The sequence below is a fragment of the Octopus bimaculoides genome, chromosome 11 (assembly GCF_046866305.1).
Source record: "Octopus bimaculoides isolate indiv1 chromosome 11, ASM4686630v1, whole genome shotgun sequence".
In the NCBI taxonomy this organism is placed as follows: domain Eukaryota; kingdom Metazoa; phylum Mollusca; class Cephalopoda; order Octopoda; family Octopodidae; genus Octopus; species Octopus bimaculoides.
The window spans coordinates 57068289-57095252 of NC_142938.1; the positions used below are offsets into that span (position 1 = coordinate 57068289).

General features: G+C 33.8%; 1 protein-coding gene across 1 annotated transcript; it reads left to right on the forward strand.

Annotated features, from left to right (window-relative positions):
- The first annotated feature begins 2911 nt into the window (after positions 1 to 2911).
- Positions 2912 to 26964, forward strand: LOC106876303 (galectin-3-like). Its single transcript, XM_089360153.1, has 6 exons — positions 2912 to 3135; positions 9029 to 9111; positions 14094 to 14316; positions 18474 to 18586; positions 25832 to 25959; positions 26680 to 26964. The coding sequence occupies exons 1-5, from the start codon at positions 2974 to 2976 to the stop codon at positions 25938 to 25940; spliced, it is 690 nt and encodes a 229-aa protein (XP_089216279.1). The 5' UTR covers positions 2912 to 2973; the 3' UTR covers positions 25941 to 25959; positions 26680 to 26964.

Here is a 26964-nt window from a genome sequence, read left to right on the forward strand (position 1 = left end):
ATTTTTATGACCGGCCAAAAATGATTGTTTACGAAAGAGTGCTGACTGTATTCAGCTGAATAGACGTCAGTGATTGGTTGGAATTACAGAAATACGACAACTTTAACATGAAATAACTTGCGATGTACAAAATTTTGTTAAGAAGGTTAAGAGAAGAAGTTGTTTTATATGACACATTCTACCAGTGTCCCAAGTTTGAAAGTGTTTCGTTAAGAAAACAAATGTTGCCCGTCAAATCATAAAGATCCCCATATTCTATAATGAGATTATATATACTTTCTCACACAACAATTCAAATATATTTATTTTAAATCATTTATTTGTTTTAAATCGTTCATCTTTCTCCCACCTCTCACTCTCACACACACGCACATATACTGATTTGGGAGCGAAATAGTTTTGTTTATATTTCACAACAACTATGAAACAAAAATGTAACAATTTGTCAATCCCCCCCCCCCCCCAACCCGTTTTTCTGACCACAAAAAGGGTTTGGTAATTTTTCAGATTAACACCCTAACGATTTCCACTAGGGTGTTACGGTTAGGGTTTTAAGGTTAGGGTTAGGATTAGGGTTAAGGTTAGGGTTAGGATTAGGGTTGGTGTTAGGGTTACGGTTTTAGGGTCAGGGTTAGGGTTAGGGTTTAGGATTAGAGTTAACCTAGAAGGGACAGGCCCCTTATTTTTTGGTTAAAGCTGTTGGTAAGTTTTCCTAAGTTACTCCAATTCACATCCCCAATACAAACCTTCAGATCAACCTTTTCCTATGCAGATCTCTAATGCAACTTTAAAAAAAAAAACAGTCAATGTGTGGAAATAACCAATAAACTGATTCCTTATGGGATTTCTCAATCAAATTGCCAGCAAACCATTTTCAGCCAAACCAATTTCAACGGATTTCGCTCAAATCTGATGTCCATGTTACTTATTTTGGTTTGAAATAAAGCACTTGATCACTTAATAATCCTAGCTTAATCCCGAGCAGTGCCGGGCTATACTGCTAGTCAATATCTATAAAACAGAGGATGTTTGTGTGTGTGTGTGTACGTGAATGTGGTTTATGCACGTCCACAAATTAGCACGTATGTCGCTCCAATTTTAGGAGAAGATTCGGAATGACCCTATGTGCATTTTAGTGAACTTTCTCTCTCAGAGGTACCCGCGTATACATGTAAAAATCGATAAAATTTTACCAATTTTGAAGTTTGTTGACATGGCAAAGTCAAATCTGTGCGTACGCGCGTGAAGGCGAGAGAGAGAGAGAGAGAGAGAGAGAAATTGTATGTTTGTGAGAGGGAGGGTGAAGGAGGTTACATTTTCTTTGCCAGCGTCTGTGTGGTAAGCAGCAATCAAACAGAAAAAGATACCCTCTCTCTCTCACTCTCTATCTCTCCCTCTCTTACATACACATGCCAGTTATCTCTCTTTCTTTCTTTCTTTCTTTCTTTCTCACACACACACACAGCAACATTACACACAAAACACATGTTGCCAAAAAGAAATAGACGCTATCTTTTTATAGTGAGTATGCCATACAGAAAGTGTGGTGTGTATGTGAAGTTCTTTTGTTAGTGTGAGAGAGCAGCATGTGTGTGTGTGTGTAATGTTGCTGTGTGTGTGAGACAGGGAGAGAGAGAAAGAAAGAAAGAGATATAAATGTGTGTAAGGGAGGGAGAGAGATAGAGAGGGAGAGAGATAGAGAGGGAGAGAGGGAGAGAGGGAGAGCGCTCTCTCTCTATCTCTGCCGAATTGATGTAAACAAACCCATGTTGTCTGATTTTCACGTTTCTAGGTATTGTACCGTAAATCGCCATTTCCAAAATATATTTATTTCGAATCATTTATCCGTATATATATGTAAGGCAAGGTGTGTGTGTTTTGTTGATATATGGGCAACACACACACACACATACGAACATGTATGCGTACAAAAAATATGTATGCAATTGGTGTACATACGTGCGTGTGTATATGTGTGTGTTGCTCATATAAATATATATATATATATATATATATATATATATATATATATATATATATATATATATATAGATAGATAGGATGATAAATTGAATATTAATTCAATTTAAAACCAAGTGGCCTAGCATATAACAATTTTTTCTGAATTTTCAGAAAAAAATTGTATTACACGTGTATAAGGGATGACCACTAGGTGAACATCCAATATGCTAGAAAGAGGTCATCAACGACCCAACCACAAAGAAAAATAATGTTCTCCGCGTTACTAACCCATGAGCAAAGAAGGGTTAGATGATGGCGGTGGTGTTTTCAAAGGGATGGCATGTGTAACCTGATCACCTCTGCCGATCAAACTCTCAACCCATTCGCTCCAGTTGCAATACTGATTCTGCCCAAATTTGACGTCATGTTACTTAGTTTGGTTTGAAATAAAGAACTTGATTAGCTTAATAATCCCAACTTAATCCCGGGCAAAGCCGGGCTATACTGCTAGTATATATATATGTATATGCATGTATGTATGTATGTATACAGGAAATCACTGTATTGTTTCACTATACATTCCCTTCCAATATAAGGGGTAGGATCTCGAGATTGTGAGTATGTCTAATATTCCTGTTAATAGACATACCTAAATATAAAAATGCAATCCTTGCATGTAATAATAATAATAATTGACCATAAATAGTGTAAGGGAGACAGACACTGGGTACCGCTCGTATGCAGTGTAAATGGTTGGGATTTCATTGTAATATAGGAGAAAATTCTAGTTGCAAGCCACATAAACTTTTTCTATGTAGTTATGCATGTATAAGTTATAAAGTACGGAAATAGATGCTGGACAGTTTTTTTTTATTGTTTTTGTAAAATTGGAATATGCTCCATACGGAAACACGCGAACTCATGTCTAAAACCTATCGTTTGCTTCCGACTTCTCCTCAATGCCACATCATTAGCGTCGCGCTGTCAGTGTTACTTTGTCATTGAGCAACTATGGAATTGTATTTTTACTGTTTTGGTTTTCTGTTCATTGTTTTTGATGTATACGGTCTAAAGTGTGAACAACATACGAATGAGTTTGAATGCATTCAAGAACGTATTCGCAAGAACTCATTAGTAATTGGAGAATATATGAAGTCAGAAGCATCTACTCATGTAAGAGACATGATTTTTTATTCTCTCATTTTATTTCGTACGTTATTTTTTCAGTTAATCCCATCTTTGGGTGAAAATCTTTCAGAAATACGATTTAAAAGTATTTGGTGTCGCCTGATATTCATTTGAGATTTTTGATTCCTATTAAATGTTATTTACCAAAGTTATATCGGAATTATTAATGTAAAACACTAGTACAAGTAAGAATGTAAAACAATAGTATAGCTAAGATAACTTTAAATATTTTCTTTTCATTTGTTTCCAATGGAAAATTTCTTTAATAAACATCGTATTCTATTTTACATCAACATTTTATTCTATTGCTATACATCGACAAAAATAACGTCAACCTACCATCCTGAGACATTTGTTGATGCTTATTTTCTGTAATTTTTCAAATTTACCGTGCAATATTTTATATAAATTATTTTTTACTTGTCTAAATTTCAGTATTCATCCATCATAGCAGGCTTGAGTAGAAAATGCTATGTTGAGAAGAGTTAACATGACCGACAAATATGGTGGCTCTTTCCTTACTAACACGTCCTAAATTTTCTTTCTTGTCAAGAGAATAAAATATTTAGTAAAATCAAGTTTGCATTTTTTGAAACACACTCCCTTTTCATCCCTGTTGTTAATAATGAACGCAGTTTTTTTTTTTTTACATTTTTTTCTATAATTTACATTTCACTTCATTTCAAAATATTTGCTCACATCAATCAATACACCACCACCTGCATAATTTATCTAAATTTGTGACAGTGGTAGTTTTGCATCATTTCCTCAGCTCACCTTTAAAGTTATATTCAGTAATCAATTCTTGTCTATGCTCCTAATAGTATAAAAATTCAACAGTATTCGATAAAAATGTTTTCAATTTATAAAATTGTTTCATTTAGAATTGTTTATTATATTTAATTTTGAAGCTTATTAACATAACGAAATACAATATTTCTGATACGTGTGTAAAACGTCTTTTATGCTGACGTGGACACATGAATAACGCAACAGCTGATGCTTTCATTAGTGGATTTTGATAATTACGTTTTCAGCTGTACATTAAATTGTCGATATTTATAATTTTTACAGAGCTAATAAAAGAAATTAATCAATCATGGATGTGGGATAAATTTATTACAATATGTATATCTATCTATCTATCTATCTATCTATCTATCTATCTATCTAGTTTTCTTTCTTTCTTTCTTTCTTTCTTTCTTTCTTTCTTTCCCTTTCTCTATAGATACGTGTGTGAACAAAAGGAAAGAGGTACTCAGCGCATTTAGGAGTTGAATACATTATTTTGAACAATTTCATTCGGTGTCATGCAAATTAAGTTTCGTGGGAGTCTTACAGAAATCTACCTCGTCAGCTTCAGGTAGCCAAATGGAGAGGTGCAGTAAATCCGAGGTGACTAGTAGAAGCTGGACTGCTATTGTTAAAGGCAGGTCACATAGCAACCCGAACCCGACGGGCATGGTTTCTGTAAAGACCTAGAAAACTTCAAGCAGCATAAGTCGAATCAAACTGCTTTAAACAGGAACAACAACAACAATAACAATAACATCAACAACAAAATCAATAATAATAATTCAGTTGACTGAATTTTACATAAAGCTGTTGCTTTATATGATTGTTCAGAGTTGCCTCGCTTAAGTACATCCCATTGACAAGAGTCAATAGAGTCGAAACCGCAATCTCTGGGATTCCTGATAGATGGCGACACTACAAAACTGGGTTTTTCACACCTTTTACCATAAGAGAAATATTTACTCCACAGTAACTGCAGTATATTTGCCTTTTAACAGTTGAAATATGTCACAAACCTATCTTAACTATCCTAAATTTTGAATACATATGTATATATATATATATATATATATATATATATATATATATATTTATATGTGTGTGTGTGTGTGTGTATATATGTATATATATGTATATATATATATATATATATATATATATATATATATATATATATATATACATATACACACACACACACACACACACACACACACATATATATATATATATATGTATGTATGTATATATATATATATATATATATATATATATATATATATATATATATATATACATATACATATATATTAAAGAGTAAAGGTAGGAAAAGTTATATCTTAAAAACCACAGTAGAGATAATTCCATATTATAAGCAGTATTGTATTAATAAATAAATAGATGAAGTACAGTTATGATCATAATTTTTTTTAATAAGTTTTGAAAGTTCTTACGATCGTTTCATGAATATATTACCTCTTGAAATGAAATCTAAAGTTGATAATCATTATTGGGAAGTATATCCACTCGTCAGAGAAAAGGATGAATTTTGGTGTAGTGTATCGAATCATGAAAATACTAATTAAAATCGGATGAGAAAATTATTGTTTAAAAAGTTATAGGTATAGGTCTGTGTTGGTATAAATTTGAGCTAAAAATTTTGAAAAAATAAAATAAATCCACTTTTCAAAATTTTTAGCTCAAATTTATACCAATACAGATCTATACCAATAACTTTTTAAACAACACCTTTCTCATCCGATTTTAAATAGCATTTTCATCATTCGATTTACTACACCGAAATTCCTTTTCTCATCCTTTTCTCTGACGAGTGGATATACTTCCCAATAATGCTTATCAACTTTAGATTTCATTTCGAGTGGTAGTATATTCATGAAACGATCGTAAGAACTTTCAAAATTTCATGATCATAGCTGTACTTTATTTATTAATACAATATTGCTTATATTATAGAATTATCTCTACTGCGATTTTTAAACTTTTCCTACCTTTACTCTCTAATATATAACCGCTCTAAATACCTTTTAAGGTTTTAGACATTTCTCATACCAAGAGCACTCATCTGAAATCCGGTACAATTTGTTTTCTAAGTACATCGAAAAATACAGAACACGTCTAAATATGAACGAATAATCAGCTTTGATCTCAGTATATATTATAATTCATTATCACATACCCATCACTGTACATATTTTATCTCACAGAGATTTTGTGTGTATATATATTTATTTATCTCCTCCCTGTCCCTTATAATAATGATCACTAATTACCTCCTCTTAGATTTTTCTACTTCTTGAATCATTCCTTCACAAACTTTTTCCATACGCAACATGGACTAAAATCTTAAGAAAATATGAAATTACAATAAATTCAATGTCATGGTTAGCGAAAGCGAAACCGGTCGTCAAACACAAGAAAAAATATATTTAAAAATATATTGAAACTATGTAAAGTGTGTGAATTTTCCTTCTTTTATTTTATTTTATATATATATTTTAGACACTACAACTCACCACGTGGTGATGATCGAAATTCCTCCCTTATATGTATATATGTATGTATGTATGTATGTATGTATGTATGTACATATATGTATATACACATATATATATGCGTGTGTGTGAGTGTGTGCATGCGCGAGTGTATCTGCGTCGGATCTTTTTTAAAACGGGGGCCACATTTTTCATTAACGAAACACTTTGAAACTTGGAACACTGGTAGAATGTGTCATATAAAACATCTTTTTCTCTTAGTCTTCTTAAAAAAAAAGAAATCCCTAAGTTATTCCATGTTAAAGTTGTATTTCTGTAATTTCAACCAATCACTGACGTCCATTCAGCCGATATACATTAAGTGCCGACTACATAAACAAACGATTCTGAAACAATTCTATCGGTGATAGGGTTAGGGTTAGGGTAAAACAGCAAATTTAAAAAGAAAAAAGCAAATAAAACGAAGAAAAAAAAAAGAAAATGAAAAAGCAAATTTAAAATGAAAAAAGCAAATAAAACGAAGCTATGGCTTAATCAGCCAAAGGAGTAAATATAAACAACTGAATACTTGTCAGTGATTGGTTGGAATTATCGAAATAAGACAATTTTTTTACATGAAATAAATTCGAATACAAAAATATTTTTCTGTTCTATAACACAAATTAGATAAGCATACGAAGTTTGAAAGTCTTTCGGTACCAAAATCACTACGTAAAACATTAATGAAAAATGTGGCCCCCGTTTTAAAAAAGATCCTCTGCGTCTGTGTATGTATGTATGTATGTATGTATGTATGTATGTATGTATGTATGTATATCTATCTATCTATCTATCTATCTATCTATCTATCTATCTATCTATAAATTCTCCTCTTTGGCTAAATGCGAATCGGTATTTTGATTTCAAAGCATGTGTGTTATCTTTATGTCTTGTGTGAAATGTGGCCAAATCGCGAAAGCGCTCGTATGAACTAGTGTTTAATTCTGATTCCGTGACGTTAAGATGTCCGAATCTTCTAGATGAGATGCTTTTCTGTCGTAAACAAAATTCTCAAAAGTAGCCCGACGCTCCCAAAATAACTACTAAGGTAATGATAACCATGTGATTGTATAAATATCAGTTAGAATAATAATGTCATATTTTTAGTTTAAAGAAAAAAGAAATTTTAATAATTACGAGGGGGGCACTCAAAAGAAACAGGGATTTTGCCATGTTATTTTATTAACTTAATTTTACGTTTACACTTTTATCGCCTTCAAAGTCTTCTCCATTTGAAGCAATGAATCGGTCCAGACGCGTTTTCCACTGTTCGAAGTAGTGCTGGAACTCTTACGAAGTGATGCCGTTCAACGCCTCCATTGTTTTTTTCTTCACCTTTCCTACATTTGCGCCAGCTTTCATCACTAGTGATAATCTTCGAAAAACAGTCCGGATCAACTTCTAACTGTTCTTTAAGTTCACGACACGCATTCATTCGTGATTGCTTTTTATCCTCCGTGAGCAAGCGATGCCAAAATTTTGCTTTAACTCTTTTCATTCGCAATTCCTTGCTCAGAATTCGTTGGCAGGAGTTCCTGTACACTCAATCATATCAACAAGTCCATCAATTGTTCAATGACTGTTCTGCAGATCAGTTCATGAATTTTCATGATGCTTTCATTCGTTCGGGAGGTCGACGGCCGCCCTGAATGAGGTTGGTCTCCAAGTGACAAGTGACCATTAATAAAGCATAGAAACCACTTGTGAACTTGTGCTTTCCTCATGACAGCGTCCTTGTTAGCTGTTTGATGCACAATAACTGTTTCGGCTGTCGTTTTCCTCAGTAGAAAAAAGAATTTCACGGATGCTATCTGTTCCTTCGCTTCAGCCATCGTGAAAAGCGACGAACCGGGGAGAAGCATTGCAAAACAAAGACGCAACACTTGACTGTACGACTCCAGTAAACGACGCCGGTTGGCAGACTGATGTCTGAGGATTACATTAAGTGGGTTCTAGCTGCGGATGTCCAAACTACAACGGGCTTGTCCCACAAAAAAGGTTCCAGTTACTTTTGGGTACTCATCGTATTCTTTAAATGAAATTTCCAATTGCATAAATGCACACATTTTTGACACACTTCACTGTTCTTATGGAATTAATATGTAACATCACAGATACTTTAATACTTTAAAATTTATTCATAGTAGTGTTTCCTTTCCTAAATTAGAAAATATATTGAGCGTTGAAGATGTGTTTTGTTAAACAAATTGTTTAAGAGAAGTAGAAAAGCACATGAATAAATGTTTTGAAGCATTCTCCTCATGTTTTCACATAGTTTAATTGCTGTTGGGATAATGTATGCTATTCATCACGTAGAGGATGCTCTCATCTATATTCAGTTAACTGGAGTCCAACCACAACATATTTCTGTTTCAACTTGTTACAGTGAGCTGGTTTCTTTATTTGCAGCATGTTTTTCTTTTATTTTACCTGTCTTTTGTAAATTTAGCAAAGACAGAACGTTGTAGAAAGCAGTAAGATTGGAAACATTGTTTACTTATGCAAAATAATTACTTTTCTTTTCTATACAGCCAGTTATGATGGATGCATATTTACCACCAGGTAAAAATAGAAGAGTGACCTTTTTGGGCCGTTTCGTGAAGCCTTGTAAAAGGTAACAATTCTTACTAGACATTTCTTTTGCTATGAATAATGGTGATATCAAAATATATTGTTGTGCAACAGGTCGTTTATAGTATATTTTGCTCTCGTATTTGCAGTTTTTGTTTGAATGAAGTAGGTCGTGGTATTGATGTAGCAAATATTTTTCAATTAAAAGTTCTTTTTATTAGAAACTATTTAAGTCTGAATTTGAATTGGAATCTATTGTTTATAGAGTAGGCAGACTTACTTTCCTGCTAAAAGATATAGCAGGAATGCTGTGAGAGTTGAGACCATAAAACTTTCATAGTCAAAAGTTCATCACTTTAACTCTTTGAGACATTCTTGCATCCCACCTTCTGAAGGTAAACAAAAACAAAAGCCTGATTTTTTTACACTTCACCCAGAATTATTGTCTCTCAAATAATTTTAGAGACTTTAAAACAATTTTTAAAAAGTTGTACGAGAAGTCATTCATCTACTGGAAGAGAAAAATTAGGAAACTTTGAGAAAAAACTACATTGCAATGATTCAAGTGTACACAGAACGAGAATCTAAACAACCTATCTTTTTATTCTAAACACCTCGTGGCAGATTGAACGTAAATACCTGATTGCTGTTGTTTATCGCCACATGAGAGTGCGTCTTCTGTTTTGGTGACGGGGGTCCATAGCACATGTGATCCACTGGTTTACAGATGAAATGGTACTTCAAAACACCGCGGTATTGCGGTCTGATTGTGTGTCACCTTAGTTGAGGTAACCCCACGGCTGGACCGATGAATCTTATAAGAGTATAAACTTTTACTTACAGGAATCAGCAAACCACTTATTTACTGATACGTGTTGACGATTGGTGGACAAATAAAAGCTTATTGTGTCCAAATTTGCTTTAAGCTGGATTGTGTTAATCAAATAATTTATTGCTGTAAGTGCCCTTGATAAACTCTTGGTTGATAAATGAATTTATTCAATGAGCGGAGAGATAGAATAAATCACTTCCTTGTCAACCAACAAAATCTACCATTATTACTACGACTACAACTTCTCTCTGAAAATAAAACATGTTGATTGATTGTAATTCAATTTTCGCACCCCAACAGAAGTGCTTTTATTGACTGTTTTTTTTTCTAAAGAACCTTCTAAATTCAATATTTAATTTTAACATCTTTCTTCACACATGGATTTCACTAGTAAAATATTCAACACTGCTCGAAGAAATTATGTGGTTATGTACTAATGTAACATATGAAATATTATGTAATATTATTAACTGTTATTGAATAAATAGCCGTACTATGGAAATGCACATGGTATAAGTTGAGCTGTCCACTCATATTCCTTTATTATTTTATACACCACGTAAAATGTACGGCATTTGTTGTCACATAAATGGATGCACAGAATGATTAATATCAATATACAACCGTTTGCATTCCACTGTCTGTTATACTTACTTGTTGAATGATAGTTTGAATTAATGTATTCTTCCTGAGTACGGTTAGCCAAATATGCGCTGGAGTCGCTAACAAATTATTTGCCAGATCAGCTACATTCCCCACTACTTGATATATGTCCATGTGTTTACATGTATACATACTTACATAAATACACACGCGCGCGCACACACGCACATATGTATGTATGTATGCATGTATAAGAAAAAGAACATGGAGAAATTGACCGATAGACATCAATTTATTGAAACAAATCCAATTTCAAACAATATAAAACTCACAGAACCTACAATTGTTTCCACGTCCAATCAATTAATTCAAATTAGAAAAATTAAATTGAAGATTCATATTGAATTGTAGTAACTGAACATTTTGTCAGGATCAGAACTTGATAGAAAAAGGGACTACATCCCAATGTGTTGATATATCATTGGTAGACTCAGCATTAAATTCAGATATGTCCGCTTGTGCATTGTAATGTAATTTTTAAAAACCGTTACTTGTGTATATGCAACTTTGTTTTAATTTAATTGTGCGCGTGCGTGTGTTAATGTATTGAAAAACAAAGGAACCGTTAGATTGTCTAAACGATATTTTGATAGTTAATGGTAATTAAAAACATTTATTCCTAATTTTCATTATTACTTGTGAGAGTACGAAACGTCAGCAAAGTTTTTTAATCAGTTAAGAAATATATTGTAAGTCACCTAGATATAACCTCTAGTATTAATAATTAAATGCTAAATTTTCATTTTTATAATTTAAAACATAAATCATAGTTTATTTAACTATGTACCACTTGACCATGACGAAATTCAGTCTGTTTTCATAGCACGGTAGCAGTATATTACATCAGCAAGACTTATGTACAATACATTTTTTCCTTTATTTTTTATTGTAATATCCACTAAGAATTATTTTCTAAGCTTCTTGGTTACAATTGTTAGTATTAACAATTAAGTACTAATTTATTTAATGTAATTTAAATCATAAATATATCTATTGTTTACCGCGTACTACGTGATGATGACGAATTCAAACTGTTTACTATTTACCATACCTGTACACTACGTCATCAAGATTTGTGCACAATATATAAATATATATATTTTTATTATAATAATGAGGAAAACATACATATTGAGGAATACACATTAATATTGATATAATCAAAGTTAATATATCTAATCCATTATCCAATTAATACGTAGTATTTTTTTAACTTTAATATTACTTATAATTTTAATTATAATTATAATTTTCTAAGACATGTATTTATATATTTCTAGATAGTCGTTTTATAAGATAGTTAATTTATAGTTTTAGTAACGTTTTCATTTTATTTTAATGGCAATTCTTAAATACATATTTACAGACGTGAACACAGGATATTCCACCCCACTTTTTGGTGTTAAGAAGCTTACGTTTAGAAGTCAAAATCTGAAATAATTCTTCAATCAAAGATCACAATTAGTATTTACAATTCTATAGGCGTTGGCATGGCTTATTTCCCACTCTATGCTATACTTTTTATTCTTGTCCTTCAAGCCCTAAATTAATTTGCTAAGACTTGTATAAGACAACTTATTTTTATTATTTAAGATGTATTGATGGTCAGCAATACGTGTTTTGACGTAATTTTCCGTTGAACCGATATAAAAATAATTTTACCTTCAGATTTCACTTTACATCTATATACTACATATTTTGCTTGCAATAATTTTTAAACAAACAGTAATTTCTAAATTTGCAATCACAATATATACTTTCATTTTTATTCTTATTTCTATTTTCATTTATAGAATTACATTCATTATTGTTCCTTCCACTAGTCTTTAGGTTAAGATGGGATCCATCGTGGGTTGTTTCCCTTTGCACGTTCGAAGATTTATTAGTGCACACGCTTAAATAAATTAAAACAAAGCAGCATATACACAAGTAACTTTTTTTTTCAAAATATATTAGAATACACAAGCGCACGTATCTGAATTTAATGCTGAGTCTACCAAGGATGTATCAACACATTGGGATGTAGTCCCTTATTCTATCAAATTCTGACTCTGACGAAATGTTCAATTAATTATAATTCAATATGAGTTTTTAATTTAATTTTTCTAATTTGAATTGATTGATTGGACATGGAAATAATTGTAGGTTCTATGAGTTTGATATAATTCGAAATTGGATTTGTTTCAATAAATTGATATTTATCTGTCAATTTCTCCATTTTCTTCTTTTTCTTATACATAAATGGTAATATACCCATATCCATTAATGTGAAGCTAACATCTTTTAGTATTCCACTGATACACTGGATAAAACCGGGGAACTTTAAGCGGTATTTATATCCTTGAAATGATTAATATCGAACGATGAAATGAGTGTTCAACACCACATTGGTTGATATATAATTTCTTTATTTGTAAATTAAGGTTGCCATTGGTTTCATGTTAAAAAAGGCAGTAAAATATCCTAGTCTCTTAACAATTTTTCAAGTCGATCACATGGAGAAAGGAGTTCGCCTCCATTTTGGAAAACAATCATTTTTTGTTCACGGGATTTCTCGTAAATTCACGTAAAGGAAACTATGAAACAATGAATCAAGGGACGTTATTCTAGGGTGGCATCTTTTAGAGTTTGTTTCCCTTGGATTTGTCAAACTCCAAAAGATGCCCCACCCTAGAGTAACGCCCCTTAATTCATTGTTTCATAGTTTCGTTTACGTAAATTTACGAGAAACCCTGTAGACAAAAAAAGACTGTTTTCCAAAATGCAGGCCTTTCTCCATGTGATCGGCTTGAAAAGTTGTAAAGACAATAGGATATTTTTCTGCCTTTCTTAACATGGAATCAATGGTAGCATTAATTCACAATTGCAGAATATATATATATATATATATATATATATATATATATATATATATATATATATATATGTGTGTGTGTATGTATGTATATATACGTATATATATATATATATATATATATATATATATATATATATATATATATATATATATATATATATATATATATGTGTGATTTTATATTATTAATTCATCAATAATATATTTAGGAAATCAATATTTAGTATATTTAGTATATTTAGAATATTTCTTTTAGAATATTACTTATAAAAGTTATATATATATATATATATATATATATATATATATATATATATATATATACCGGAGTAAGCACATGAAATGTGCAACAAGGTGGAAAAAAGAGTACTCAAATACCAGAGGTAGAGTAATATGTTTTATTTAAAAGCAGCAGAAATATAACAAAAAAAACCGTTACTCTGAGTTTCACGTTCCCGTTCATCGGACAGTTTAAAACTGTCCGATGAACGGGAACGTGAAACTCAGAGTAACGTTTTTTTTGTTATATTTCTGCTGCTTTTAAATAAAGTATATATATATATATATATATATATATATATATATATATATATATATATATATATATATATATATATATATACATATACATATATACATAATGGAGTCATTCTTTATTTTTATATCGTTTCAGAGTTACGTTCAATTTGATGCATGATGCTAGTGTAAGTACTTCTGATATAGCCTTACATTTTGATATACGGTTTCAAGGAAGTCATTCTCTTAATGCAAACATAATTCTTTATGCGAGCAGACTGAAAGGCATTTGGACTGGTGGAAATATATCTGCCAATTTCCCATTTACTTGTGATGATCCATTTAATGTAACAATACAGGAAGCAACAAATCATTACAAGGTATGTGAAGTTGTTTTTATGTTCTTCATAGTGAAATCTATAAATTATTTTTATTTCATTTATTTTGGAGCAATAATCAGGTTTCACTGTGAGTGCCTATGTTGTACTTGAACGAAGGTAACCGTGTGAGCGAGAAATATATAGATGTCTTATTAGGATGATGACTTTTTTCAAGTCGAGTAAGGCCAATATGGTGTATGCGTGCGAGTAGAAGTAATCGGCTTACCTCGGTTTCCTTCCTTTGCACGAGTCTGTCCTGCGGTATCCGATCCTCGCAACTAGCCCGACCCGAAGAACACTAGAAATAGCAGCTGCTTCTCCCAACACCTAGACGATCGCTTGGCACGTCCTCTCCTCACAACAACCCCGTTCGAAAAGGGCACGAAATCCTGATCGAGACTCCCTCTGCCCTTCTTCCTCTTCCGGTCAGCTCGCCGTTCCGGTCAGCTCCCCAGTTGCTGACGTCATACCACAGCCAAGGTACCAGGTGGCGAACTTTATGGTATAATGGCAAAAAATCATAATCATTTCTTTCACAAAAAAACTACCCCACCGATGACAATATATTTGACAACACTTGTACTACGGGACATGCATATATTCTTCAAGTAATAAGACGTACTGTTTTGCATTGTTAATGTAATAAATGCAGCCTAATGCAACAGTAGTTTCCAAAGGTTCTTCTTGGTTAAAACAAATCGCAGATTTAATTTTTGAGAAGACCGGCAATTTAATTTCTCATTAATTTTACTGCATCTTCAGCACATATGTTTGAACGCTGATCATCTTGAATTACTGATTTTTCAAGATTCTAATTAACGTTCAAACATTTACTTGCTTTAGTATACCCAGAAACTGCTTCTGAAAGTTTCTGGTAGGCCATGCTGTCAAACCTTTGGTCACAAAATCACATTTCCATCTAGTTTCTGCTGATGAAACAACACACATCGTAGAGCTTTTCTCTATTTTGTGGCAGAAGCATGTATGTGAGAATGGCCAAGATTGCTCGTGAATTCCAACGTGCATTGCTAAGTCTAGGAAGTTTTCTAAATTTAATTTCTAGGAAAATGCTTTGTTGCTGATAAAATCGGAAAGCATGACCAAGTTCAAATGAAAACTTAAGATCATCTCTCCAACCTGGATTATCATTCATTTGAAGTTTTGTTTCGCCGTGTTTTCATTCTGCCACTAAAGCCTCATAGTTTTTCATTAAATCGTCTCTGAACGGATATGATATATTTAGTGATGCAGTTTTTCCTTTCAGTGTATCATCCATCACATGTTTTAGGAGACGGTCTAACACATGATGTTGGCAACCAATGTATTGAGGTGCGGGATATCGACGCTTTACAAATTCGTTCTGAAGTTGAATGACCACTCCTGTATTTACACTACATGTGTTTGTGATGAGCATTTTGATCGCTGGCCACAGTTCGTAATCATCCAAAACTTCCTTTAGTCATTGAAAAATGGTATCTGCTCTGCCATTTTTCAGAGTTAGTGCTGCTAATCTAATTTCTCTTGTGTTGTTTTTCACAACAACTTGTCTTTCTTTACCTTTCATAACCTTTCCATTAAAACGGAGCACCCACTGATTATTTTTAAAAGTTTCTCTTAGTTCCTGCGTCATCGTTGCAGCCTCTCTCATAGCAGCTTTGTACACTCCTGACTGTGACGGAATGGAGCGAAGTACTCCTTCCTCTCTCAGCTGTTTGCAGACGTTGGCTGCTTTATGACTGCTTCAATTCTTCTGCTTTTTTTTTTCAGCAAGTTCATTGCTTTCTGAGTTGAGTGATGTTGTTTTAGAGGTGGCAACTCGTTAGTCTATTGGTAATGTGATTTCATCTGCAGAATCAGAAGTAGGAGTTTCTGATGATGATGATGATGTATCTGCAAGAAGTTGGGTACATATTACTGGCATCAATGCATACAAAAAAATTTTGTGTAATATTTGAGAATTTTTTAGCGCGTTACTTTATCTGCTTCAGCATATGGGAGAAACGCTTGTGAAGTTAAAACTGACACTCTTGACGCGGAAAGTGTTCACTTTGAAGGATGAACCATAGCTAACCGAGATTTGGTGTAGCCAGTTATATCACCACTTTGAATTTGTTTACTGTAAAATTATTTGTCTTCTTTAGATAACCAGCTACCATATTGATTAGTAATGTCAAACAAATCTTCAAAATTTTTACCTAGTTCGGACGTTTAAAATGGATATCGTACCTTGTCAACAGAGTATTTACTTTCCTTACAATAGACTTTAATGTTATATACGAGAAAGTAAATTTTTTTCCATAGATTTTCTAGTTCCTGAGCAATGAGCTGATTTTTTGCATGTCTGGATGTTTAAACTTTTACTAATGCATTATACCTTCCAGTGATGCTGGATTTTCTGGGGATTCTAGTTAGTTCAGTCAGCTCATGTTTCACATTCGGTATTATTCTTCGCTTTTTAACAGACTTTTCAAAGTTAGTAAATTTTTTTTGCCACTTTTTCTTGTTTACTGCAGCTGTTTGACTTACTGCTTAAATGACATGATTGATGTTTTTATTTCACCGATTAAAGCAACATATTTTAATATCTGTAATAGGGTTAGGTTAGGGTTTTTTCAGCTACTATTTTCGGAAAGACATTTTTTCCCCCTCCCCTCCAATTTCTTCATTTTTCACATTTTTCCGTAACTCTAACCCTAAAATTCCAACCCTAACCCTAACTCTAAAACCCCAACCCTAACTTTAAAACCCTAACCCTAAAACCCTAACCCTAATCTAACCCTAAAACCCCAACCCTAACTCTAAAACCCTATCCCTAACCCTAAAACCCTAACCCTGACCTTAAAACCCTCACCCTAACCCTAACACCCTAAAGCTAAAACCAGTACAAACGCACGAACGATGTCATAAATAACAGTGACAAACGAAATATATACCGCTGATAGTTGTTGTTGACAAACAACGGCAGTGATTTTATTCAAGGGAAAAGATCCCAAAATAGGCAATTTCGAAAACGCTAAAACAAAGCGAAAATACTTTCACAAACAAATTAAACTGAAAATTTTTTAAAAAATAACTAATAACTGAATTGATTAAACTATACACACGTGTATCTCAAATGTAAATATATCAGAAATAACAGTGACAAACTAAATATACACCACCGGAACATCTTGTTGACAAACCACAGCAATAATTGTTTTCACCTCAATAGACGTCATTAATTGGTTGAACTTACCGAAATACAACTTTAACACGAAATAACTTCGAAAATAAACAATTTTCTTCAAAATGCCAAGAGTAAATGATGTTTTAAATGACACATTCTACCAGTATACGAAATTTGAAAGTGTTTAGTTACAAAAAATTATTTTTTCTATGTGCCGGTCAAAAGGAAAAGATCCGGGGGGGGGGGGGAGTGTTTGAAAATTTTTTAAAAAACGAACTGCTAGTCACTGTTTTCTCATCATTTCTCATAACAAGTCACCCTGGCTATGTTCAATGTCAGAAAAAAAAAAAACTTTAAAAGTCATTACCCTAATGTTTTATAGGTTTTGATTGAGTAAAGCAGACAAGATCTGAAAGCGACTACATATAATATTTCATTTGAATATTGTAAATATATAAACGGATGGAAAAATAAATTCTATTGACATTAAAAATTCAATGTGTTACAAAGATGACAACCCTCACGATTCGTTATCCTCTCAGCTGGTTATGCAAATATATTATTTTGTTTTCACATAAAAATGAGACAGAGTAGGTTTAAAAACAATTACCAGCTTTAGAGAATTCCGGTTGCCCTATTATTTGTTCTATTAATTTACTGTTCAAATTGCGCTGATGGGTTTTCTATTCATCCCCTCAGTACCAGTAAAATAAGTCTCAGTAAATTATTCACTATAACTGTTTTACTGCAGACATCGATACCCTCATTGGCTTATCACAATTCAATAATCTTACTAAAACCTGTAAAATAGTAAAAAGAAATACATTACAAATTATTTTTGGTTCTCAATGAATTGTTGATGAATGGTACTAGATATGACTGTATTTACATTTTCATTTTGTGCTCCGCATTGCTTCGCCTTATTCATACATTTCATTCATTAAATTTGCGACTTCAATGAAATTTATTGCATTTTTATTTCAAAACGTAGATTTATACCAATGGACTTCACTACGTAGACCACAAACAACCTCCTCCTGTTCTTTATAAGGTGACCGTCATGGCAGTTTGGGGAAAAGCTCTTCTCACAACTATTGAAATCAAGTAAAGCTTTTTCTTCGATACTACCTAGATTTGTAGTTAGGGACGGAAAATTTGTCGTTAATATAGTACAATATATGCACACGCATGCACAAAAACACACTCGAATGTAAATATTTTTACTCTCTTTCCCACTCACTCACTCACTCACTCACTCACACACACACACACGCACACACACATACTCTCTCTCTCTCTCTCTCACACACACACACATACAGACACACATACATATGTATTTTTATTAACGGTTGTTATATGCCAAGTTATCCACCGAAAGAATTTCACATTACCTTCAAGGATCACTCAAGACTTAGTGGAGCACATATTTAATGTATATTTCGTAGGAAAAGGTGGAGAGGGATTTCACAGTTCCAACTTATTAGCGGTTATTAGATCAGTATATACTGTAGTTTTTAAAACTTTATACATGGTGGTGCAAAAATAGGCTTACAGTTGTATAGTTGTATATTTTATTATTTCTTTTTATTTGAAAAAAAAAAAAAAACATGGTACAGTGTTAGCCCAAAATGTCCGCCCTGAACATTGACACATTCTTTGAGTGTATCAGCCACACTACGGCACACACGACGGCACAAGTCCAGGTCAGTGTTGATTTCCAGACAGGCTTCTGTAATGAACCCACGTAGTTGAGGCAGAGTGCGTGGTCTTCTCTGGAATACCTTCTCTTTCACATCTCAGAAAAAAATCTATGAGCGTTAGATCTGGGACGGCCATTCAATACTCCCACGTCACCCAATTCACCTCCCTGGTAACATTTACGCACACGAACTGCATAATACGGTGGTGTCCCATCTCGTGAGAATAACATATTACCAAAGTTGGGCACGACCTCCTTGCGCAAAATTTCAAGGTAGTTGAAAATGGCAGGCTGAAAGATTCCTGAACACGACAAATCTGCCCAAACAGTGACACCTGGCTAATTGATCTTAGTTGTCGGTGTTAGGTGGGGGGATTTGTCATATCAGTAAGTACAGTTATGTCAGTTGACATGACTTGATAACAGGCCTTATCCGACAAAACAATCTTGTCAACGAATTGCGGGTTTTCACGAATCTCATTCCGCATGACTTCTGCGAACTCCACACGACGATCTGGATCATCCTCTGTTATGTGTTGCAGGTGTCTAGGTCGGTATGATTTGAAGTTCATTGTTTTCATAAAACGGCCGAGGGGCCTTCCTGAGATGCCCAACTCAGCCGATGCTCGTCTGGTAGATTTCTTAGGGCTATTCACAAATGTCAATGCTACCTGCATTGAGTTTGTCTTAGTGGTAGCAGTTCGAGGACGTCTGGATTTCGTGGAGTTCTTTACTGAACCTGTCTCTTCGAAGTTGTGTCATAATTTGTAAATCACCTGTCATGAAGGCGGCACAGTGTGAAAGGTTTCTGTCCACTTCTGGCGCACTGTTTCCGCATTTTCAAATTTCCAATAATTATTTAGGAGCCACTTTCTTACTTCGTCTGTCAGCTTGCTCGCCATTATGCTTCACTGTCATGTAAAAATAAAGATATACAACTCTTAGCCTACTTTTGCAATAAAAATATACAACTTTAAGCCTACTTTTGCACCATCCTGTATATATTATTCTTTGCAGGGTGTTCCCTTGTCCGTTAGCGTCATGTAAATAAAAAGTAGCAAGAATGCAGGCAAACAGGAGACATGGTTAGGATGGAGACGAACAGAAGTGAAGTTTATGAGTGTATGGTGTTGGTAGAGAGGAAGGGATGGTGCTGATAGTTTTTGCGTTTGATGAAGAAAGTTTGTGTTTGTTTCGATTTATCCTACAAGTTACACAACGGAATAAACATTTATAACCATTCATAAAGTACTCAGGTCAAAATTTGTGTCACTTGAAGCTTTCTTATGGCTGATCCAGAATGTTTGTATATAGTATGGTGAAGGGCTATTTTGGGCTTCACAAAGAATATTTATAAATTACGACAATACAATTTGCCACAAAGCGTAGGTGAGAGAGTGGTTAAAGTTGGTGTTGGGATTAAATACTGTCATTTAAAAAAAATTTAATTGTTTTTTTTTAAATTTACATGCACTGTCTACGAGGTCTGGAATGAATATTTGCATTATTGAATTTTGAATTAGAAGCCGCTCTAATTATGTAAACGTTACCGAGGTCACATAATGCATGTTTTGTTTATGTGCTTAGTAGCTGCGAGATTCCTCCAGGAAAAGTCCCTTTAAGATGTCGAATGTTACAAAACTCTGATTCCCGTACAGGTCGATTCGTTTGTCCTGGTTTGAGGTATTCAAAGTTCTTTTAATATTCGACGTCTTAAAGGGACTTGCCCCTGGACGAATAATAAGCATATCAACAAAATACATACATTAAGTATGTGACATCGATTATGTTTACATCGTCAGGGCTGCTTCTAATTTAAAATTCAATTTTGCTTTACTTGTGGGGTGCTGTTACACATCAGCAGACAGATTTTATGCTATCTGCATATATACCTCAAACCAGTGATTTGAATCCGCTTCGGAGTGACTCGGATATACGGTGTCGATATCTTGAAATAACAGAGATATCCACTGCTCTCATTCACCTACAGAGTGATTCGTTTCCCTTGGTTTGAGATATTCCGTGTTATTTTTTAACCACCGATTTTAAAGGAACTTTTCTGTGGACGAATACTGCAGCTAACACATTCATTAAGTATGTAACATTGGCAATGAATATTTAATATTTTTACTTAACACGTTTAGGCAGGCTCAGACGCCAAATGTATTAGGAGCTTTAGTTGATGGCATGGGAGAATAGCTTCACCCTTTTAATATAAGACTGTGTTCAACACACTCGTCTCATTGGGGCCCGACTTTCTGGGACAATTGACTTTCGATATGTTGTGTCTCGTCAGGCAGAAGGAACTGAGACTAACCAAAGCCACTGACTTTTTAAAAAATACTTTCGATGAACAAATTGTTTGCTACTCAGGGCTTATATCTGCCAATCGATAGATAAAATCTGTTTGCATCACCTTCATTAAGTTTCTTCATAAACGTTGTACATCGGACATTTAAAAATTAGTCTGACGAGAAAAAAGTATGACTACCTTTAAGAAAGTTATCCCCTGCCGAACACGAAAAAATATAGTAATTATATTCTGCCTAAGAAGCCAGTTGACATTTGTTTCAATGAGACAGTCAATATTTTATCGAAAATTTTTAGTGACGGAAGTTCCCTGTTCAATACTCGCTGGCAATGTTTAAATTTGATAAAAAAATAGAAAAAAAATTTCGTCACCTATGCCGGAGTTGTTAACAGAGTATGTAAAAAATTAAAATTAACTGAATCAACCCTGGACATGTTCAAACGATTAATTTTTGTTCAAAGGCTTACTACATGCAAAGATGCAGATACACGTTCCCGGATATTAATAAAATTAGAACAGGACCAAATTTTAACTCTACATGTAGGAGCAGAAGAATGCCAGAGGATCATAAATCTATGACATGACGCAGATAAAATTGAAGAAAACGATTGCTCTCATATCCATACGTGTCGAACGGTAACAGATAAGAAAAAAGAGAAAGATGTCAAGACTGAATCCATGTTGTGGATGCGATAGTCTACATTTTAAAAGTAACTGTTCGCTAGATTCAGTAAGTGGCTTATTGAACCTTTGTCGCATTTTACTATTGTTTATGCGATGCACAAGCTGGTCTAAATTAACAGAGTTAGCGTAGGACACCTTCACGGTGTATCGATTAAAAATAGCATGATACCGATTAGATTTTGGAAAACATTTGTCCAAAGCAGCAAAATGTTTCCAGCGATCTTGATTGAAACATGCGAACCGAAAATCGGGCTAAACCAGAGGACATCCTGATTCCTATATCTGTTGTTAGGCTTATTTGATTGAGCAGTGTTACAAGCAGTTGGGTTATTATGTCGCATGGTAGTTCATTGTCTTGACCAATTCTTCTTGGCCCGTATTCTCTATCTGAGTGAGTTCTCAATCCGTGACGTTGTGATGGTGTACAATGTGTATTACAATTGGAGGAATTACCAGTGTTGCGCATACCTTCTTGCTGTATATATTGAATTTTTTCACGCTACCCAGCAGCATTATAAGTTGCATGTGATTCGAAAATTTTATTAATAGCTGATAATCTAGAAATTCTTGTAGAAATATTCTTAAGTAATCCCCGTATTATCGAGGGTGAATGGTTCGATGCTACATTCATCTACTTAATATGATCATTTGGCTCATGAAATGGTTCAAATAATCCAGTATCAAGACAGACGGTAGCGTCAAGAAAATTCACTCTACGATAATAGATGCAGGCGTGGCTGTGGTGGTAAGAAGCTTGCTTCCCAATCACATGGTTGCGGGTTCAATCTCACCGCATGACACCTTGGGCAATGTCTACTAGAGCCTCGAGCTGACCAAAACCTTGTGAGTGGATTTGGTGGACAGAAACTGAAAGAAGCCTGTAACTACACGTGGGCAGTTGGCGATGTTTTCCTCTTTCCTCCTTTTCTTTTGGACTTTTTTATGCCTCCTGTTTCCGAGGAGTAGCTTTGCTCGAAACGTAAAGAACCACCCTTTCTTTCCTTCTCTAAGCGTCTTAGTAATACCTTGTATGTACCACATCTTCACGTTGTTGTTTGTTCATGTAGTCTTTTGTTTTGTTTTATTTTTTGATTATATATATATATATATATATATATATATATATATATATATATATATATATATATATATATTTGTGTATTTGTGTCTGTGTTTGTCCCTCCACCAAAGCTTGACAACTAATGTTGGTGTGTTTAGGTCCCCGTAACTTAGCGGTTCAGCAAAAGTGACCGATAGAATAAGTACCAAGCTTACAAAGAATAAGTCCTGGGTCGAATTCTTCGTCGATAAAGGCAGTGCTCCAGCATGGCCACAGTAAAAAATTACTGAAACAAGTAAAAGAATAAAAGAATGTGCATACATATAGTCTTGTCTCAGAGCCGCACGGCCTTCATTTTGTGTATATTGTATATTTATTTTGTTTGTATCTCTCCATTTATATTCGCTCCCACTTCCTGTGTTGTGTTTGCTTTCGTTTCTCTCAACGTTCGCTCACTATTCTCAACAGCTTTTCGCTGTTGACGCGCACAAGTTATGAACAATGTTATCGTGGAAGTATAATGACTATTGGACGATAACTGACGAAGAATGAGCATGTCTTGAGTGTGAATTTTCTGTTCGTTCCTTTGTTGTGCTTCTGTTTAATTTTTGGAACTTACTATTTTATATAACGTCATCCACCCATCTTATTGTTGTCCTATAGAGCAGTAAATTTTTGTGCGTCACCACTTTCTTTCTCTTTCCTCTTCCTTTCCCACCTTCTTTCAGTCACCTGATTTCTGTCTCTCAGCCCGCCACCACTTCTTTTCTCTCCCCTCACTACTATTCCCATTTCTCTGTCCAACTTCCTTTTTTCACTTGATCACTGACTTGTTCAGTCACGCTTTTGAATTAGAAATTCTTCAGACAAAGAAATTAAATAACAAAAACTTTACATTTCGGTGAGGCGTTTGTATTCTGTTATTTAGTTAGTAATCAGTTTTGGTGAGGGAAGAAAAAATATATATAATTAATAAAAACAGCTGTTTGCAAAGTTATGCCGTAAAGGAAAATTATAGTCGTCAACTAAACTTGACTAAGGATTTGAATAACACCTACATTGCCAGAAATAGGAGTTAAAATGCACCAATGCTGTCACAAAACACGTAACATATACTCTGATAGGGCCTGCAAGCGCTCCGAACACCGAACAGAAAATTCTTTAGACTAACCGGTCAGTTTCGGCTATTTCCGTAGCCATCCTCAGTAAGGCCAGCTAGCGATAGGCGAGCTAACCCAGAATCAACCGAACGAGTTGGCCTTACTGAAGATGGTTACGGAAATAGCCGAAACTTACCGGTCAGTCAAAGGAATTCTCGGTTCGGTATTGGACTCGAATGCCACACCCATCAGAGTATGTTATGTGCTTTGTAACTGCATTGGAGAATTTTCGCTCCTGTTTCTAGCAATGTAGGGGGTTATCCACATCCTTGGTCAAGTTCAGTTGACGACTATAATTTTCCTGTTTTTATTATTTTTGGTATACTCATTAGCGATCTGCTAAATCATCCATAGATTTTTATGGTGAATATATATACTCTGAAAGGTGAGCTAACCTGGAATCAACCGAACGAGCTGGTTACGAAAATAGCCGGAACTAGCCGGTCAGTGTAAGGTGTTCGGGGTGATTGCAACCCCTATCAGAATATGTTATGTGCTTTGTAACAGCATTGGAGCATTTTAGCTCCTATTTCTAGCAATGTAGATGTTATTCACACTCTATTCAAGTTTATATATATATATATATATATATATATATATATATTAACATAAATATAATATAAGCGATTTCCCAATTGCTGTAACCTGCATTATTTCGCGACTAAGAGGTTTAGAAAGCACTTAAAATTTGTAATGTATGTATAATTAAATATCGATTATAAGATGCATTTTTTAGTGCGAAAAGTGCTCAGAATTAGTAAAACTTGTTTCTTCAACTCATTTTATTATTGAACTAGTCAGAAACCGCCGAAATTCTTTTGGCTCTTTAATTTCGAAAAGCAAATATCGCAATTACTTAAGTAATTTTGACCAAGCTTTGTTCATATATACGCAACGTTTAAGCAACATAAAATGACTTCAATAAATTGACTGTATGTAAGTACAAAACTTGAAATTCCATCCATAAAAGGAAATTAACTGTTTCCATTTGAATCTGGAATCTAATTACATGGAATCAAACATCAGTATCAGTTTATGACTAAACGTATTCTTGTGTACATCTTTTTGACTCACCTAAAAAAAAACACTGGATTCATATTTATTTCTGAGTCGCATTAGGTCTTAGATATTAATTGATTCCTCAATATTTCCTTGCTTCTTTCTTTGTTGGCAAAGAAAATATTAACTCTTAATTATTGTTATGCTATAACGGTCGGTTATCATATTTTCATGAATTTTTATTCTACAATTCTATTAGGTTATTACATTTAGTGATTATCACTTCCAGTTCAATGCAGCGCAGTTATGAAAGAGTTTGATGATCCCCAAATCGCTGAATGCAGTCATTTCAATTACAAAATTCCTTTGTTAAAACGCATTTCTTTTTTCTCTAATAAGTCGTAGTTATTAATTTTCATTACACTTTTCACAGCAAGCACCAGCAGAAACTTTACGCTCCTACTAACAAAATTGAACCAGAAGTGAAGGAGTTAATTGAAAGGGAGATGTCCGTGTGCGTAAGGAACGCTTGGCAAAGTTAATGTTCATCGGTTAAGTTTGGTGAGTAACAGAAACAAACATAGCAGGAGCGGGTGAGTTGTGCTGATGTTGAGTGTGACAATGAAGGTGAAAGTATTGCTAAAGGCATGACTTCACTAAAAATCTCCAAATGTGCATGCAATTTTATAATGCAGTTTGTTATGACAACCACTACAAAGGTCGAGAACTGTCTATTATATTTGTTTCTTGAGAAAAAATACATATATTTATTATCAATTCACCACATTGGCTGTGTTAAATCATAAAAGCTTTTCTCCGTGGTACAATATCATTCTAGTATACTAAAATATTAGAATTAAACTAAAATATTAGAATTAAACCTAAACAATTATTGAAAGTACCAGCTTATTTTACACGAGTATTCGTAGTAAGCACAAATTGAATGTAAAAGCAATTATCTTTTTTTTTCTTCCCATATTCACTTACCGTACACAAGTATTAATGGCTGCTATAGGATACTTAAGCATTAATAACCATAAAATTCTTTTACATGTAGGTACGTCACTGTTGCTCGGCTAACACACACTATCTTGCGTAGTATGCTAAGCTTATTAACCTGACAAAATATTTCATAGCATTTTACTATTATTTTTTTATGGAAATAGATGGTTTCTATAGCCTTCATCTATCTTCATTGATTCTTATTTTTCTAGCTCCATTTTCGTTCTAATTATTTATCTTAATATTTCCTTTTCTTTTTTCTCTCTTTTCTTTTCATAGTCTGATCTTGTGCATAGTAACTCGCATATAAGACCAATCTGCAGCAAATGTAACACATCTCTTGCAAAAGGAGTGAAATGGTGGTCATGGAAAATACATGCCACATAGTTGTACTTATATTTACTGATATACATGCAAGAAAATCATTACAACGGCATTCTTGCAAAATAAACACTTAAGAAATCTACGTGAGAAAACTAACAAGCACTATTTTAATCTGACAAAATATTCTACTAACTTTCTATCTGTGTTCTAGCAATAAATATCGTTTTTCTTTCCTGCAAA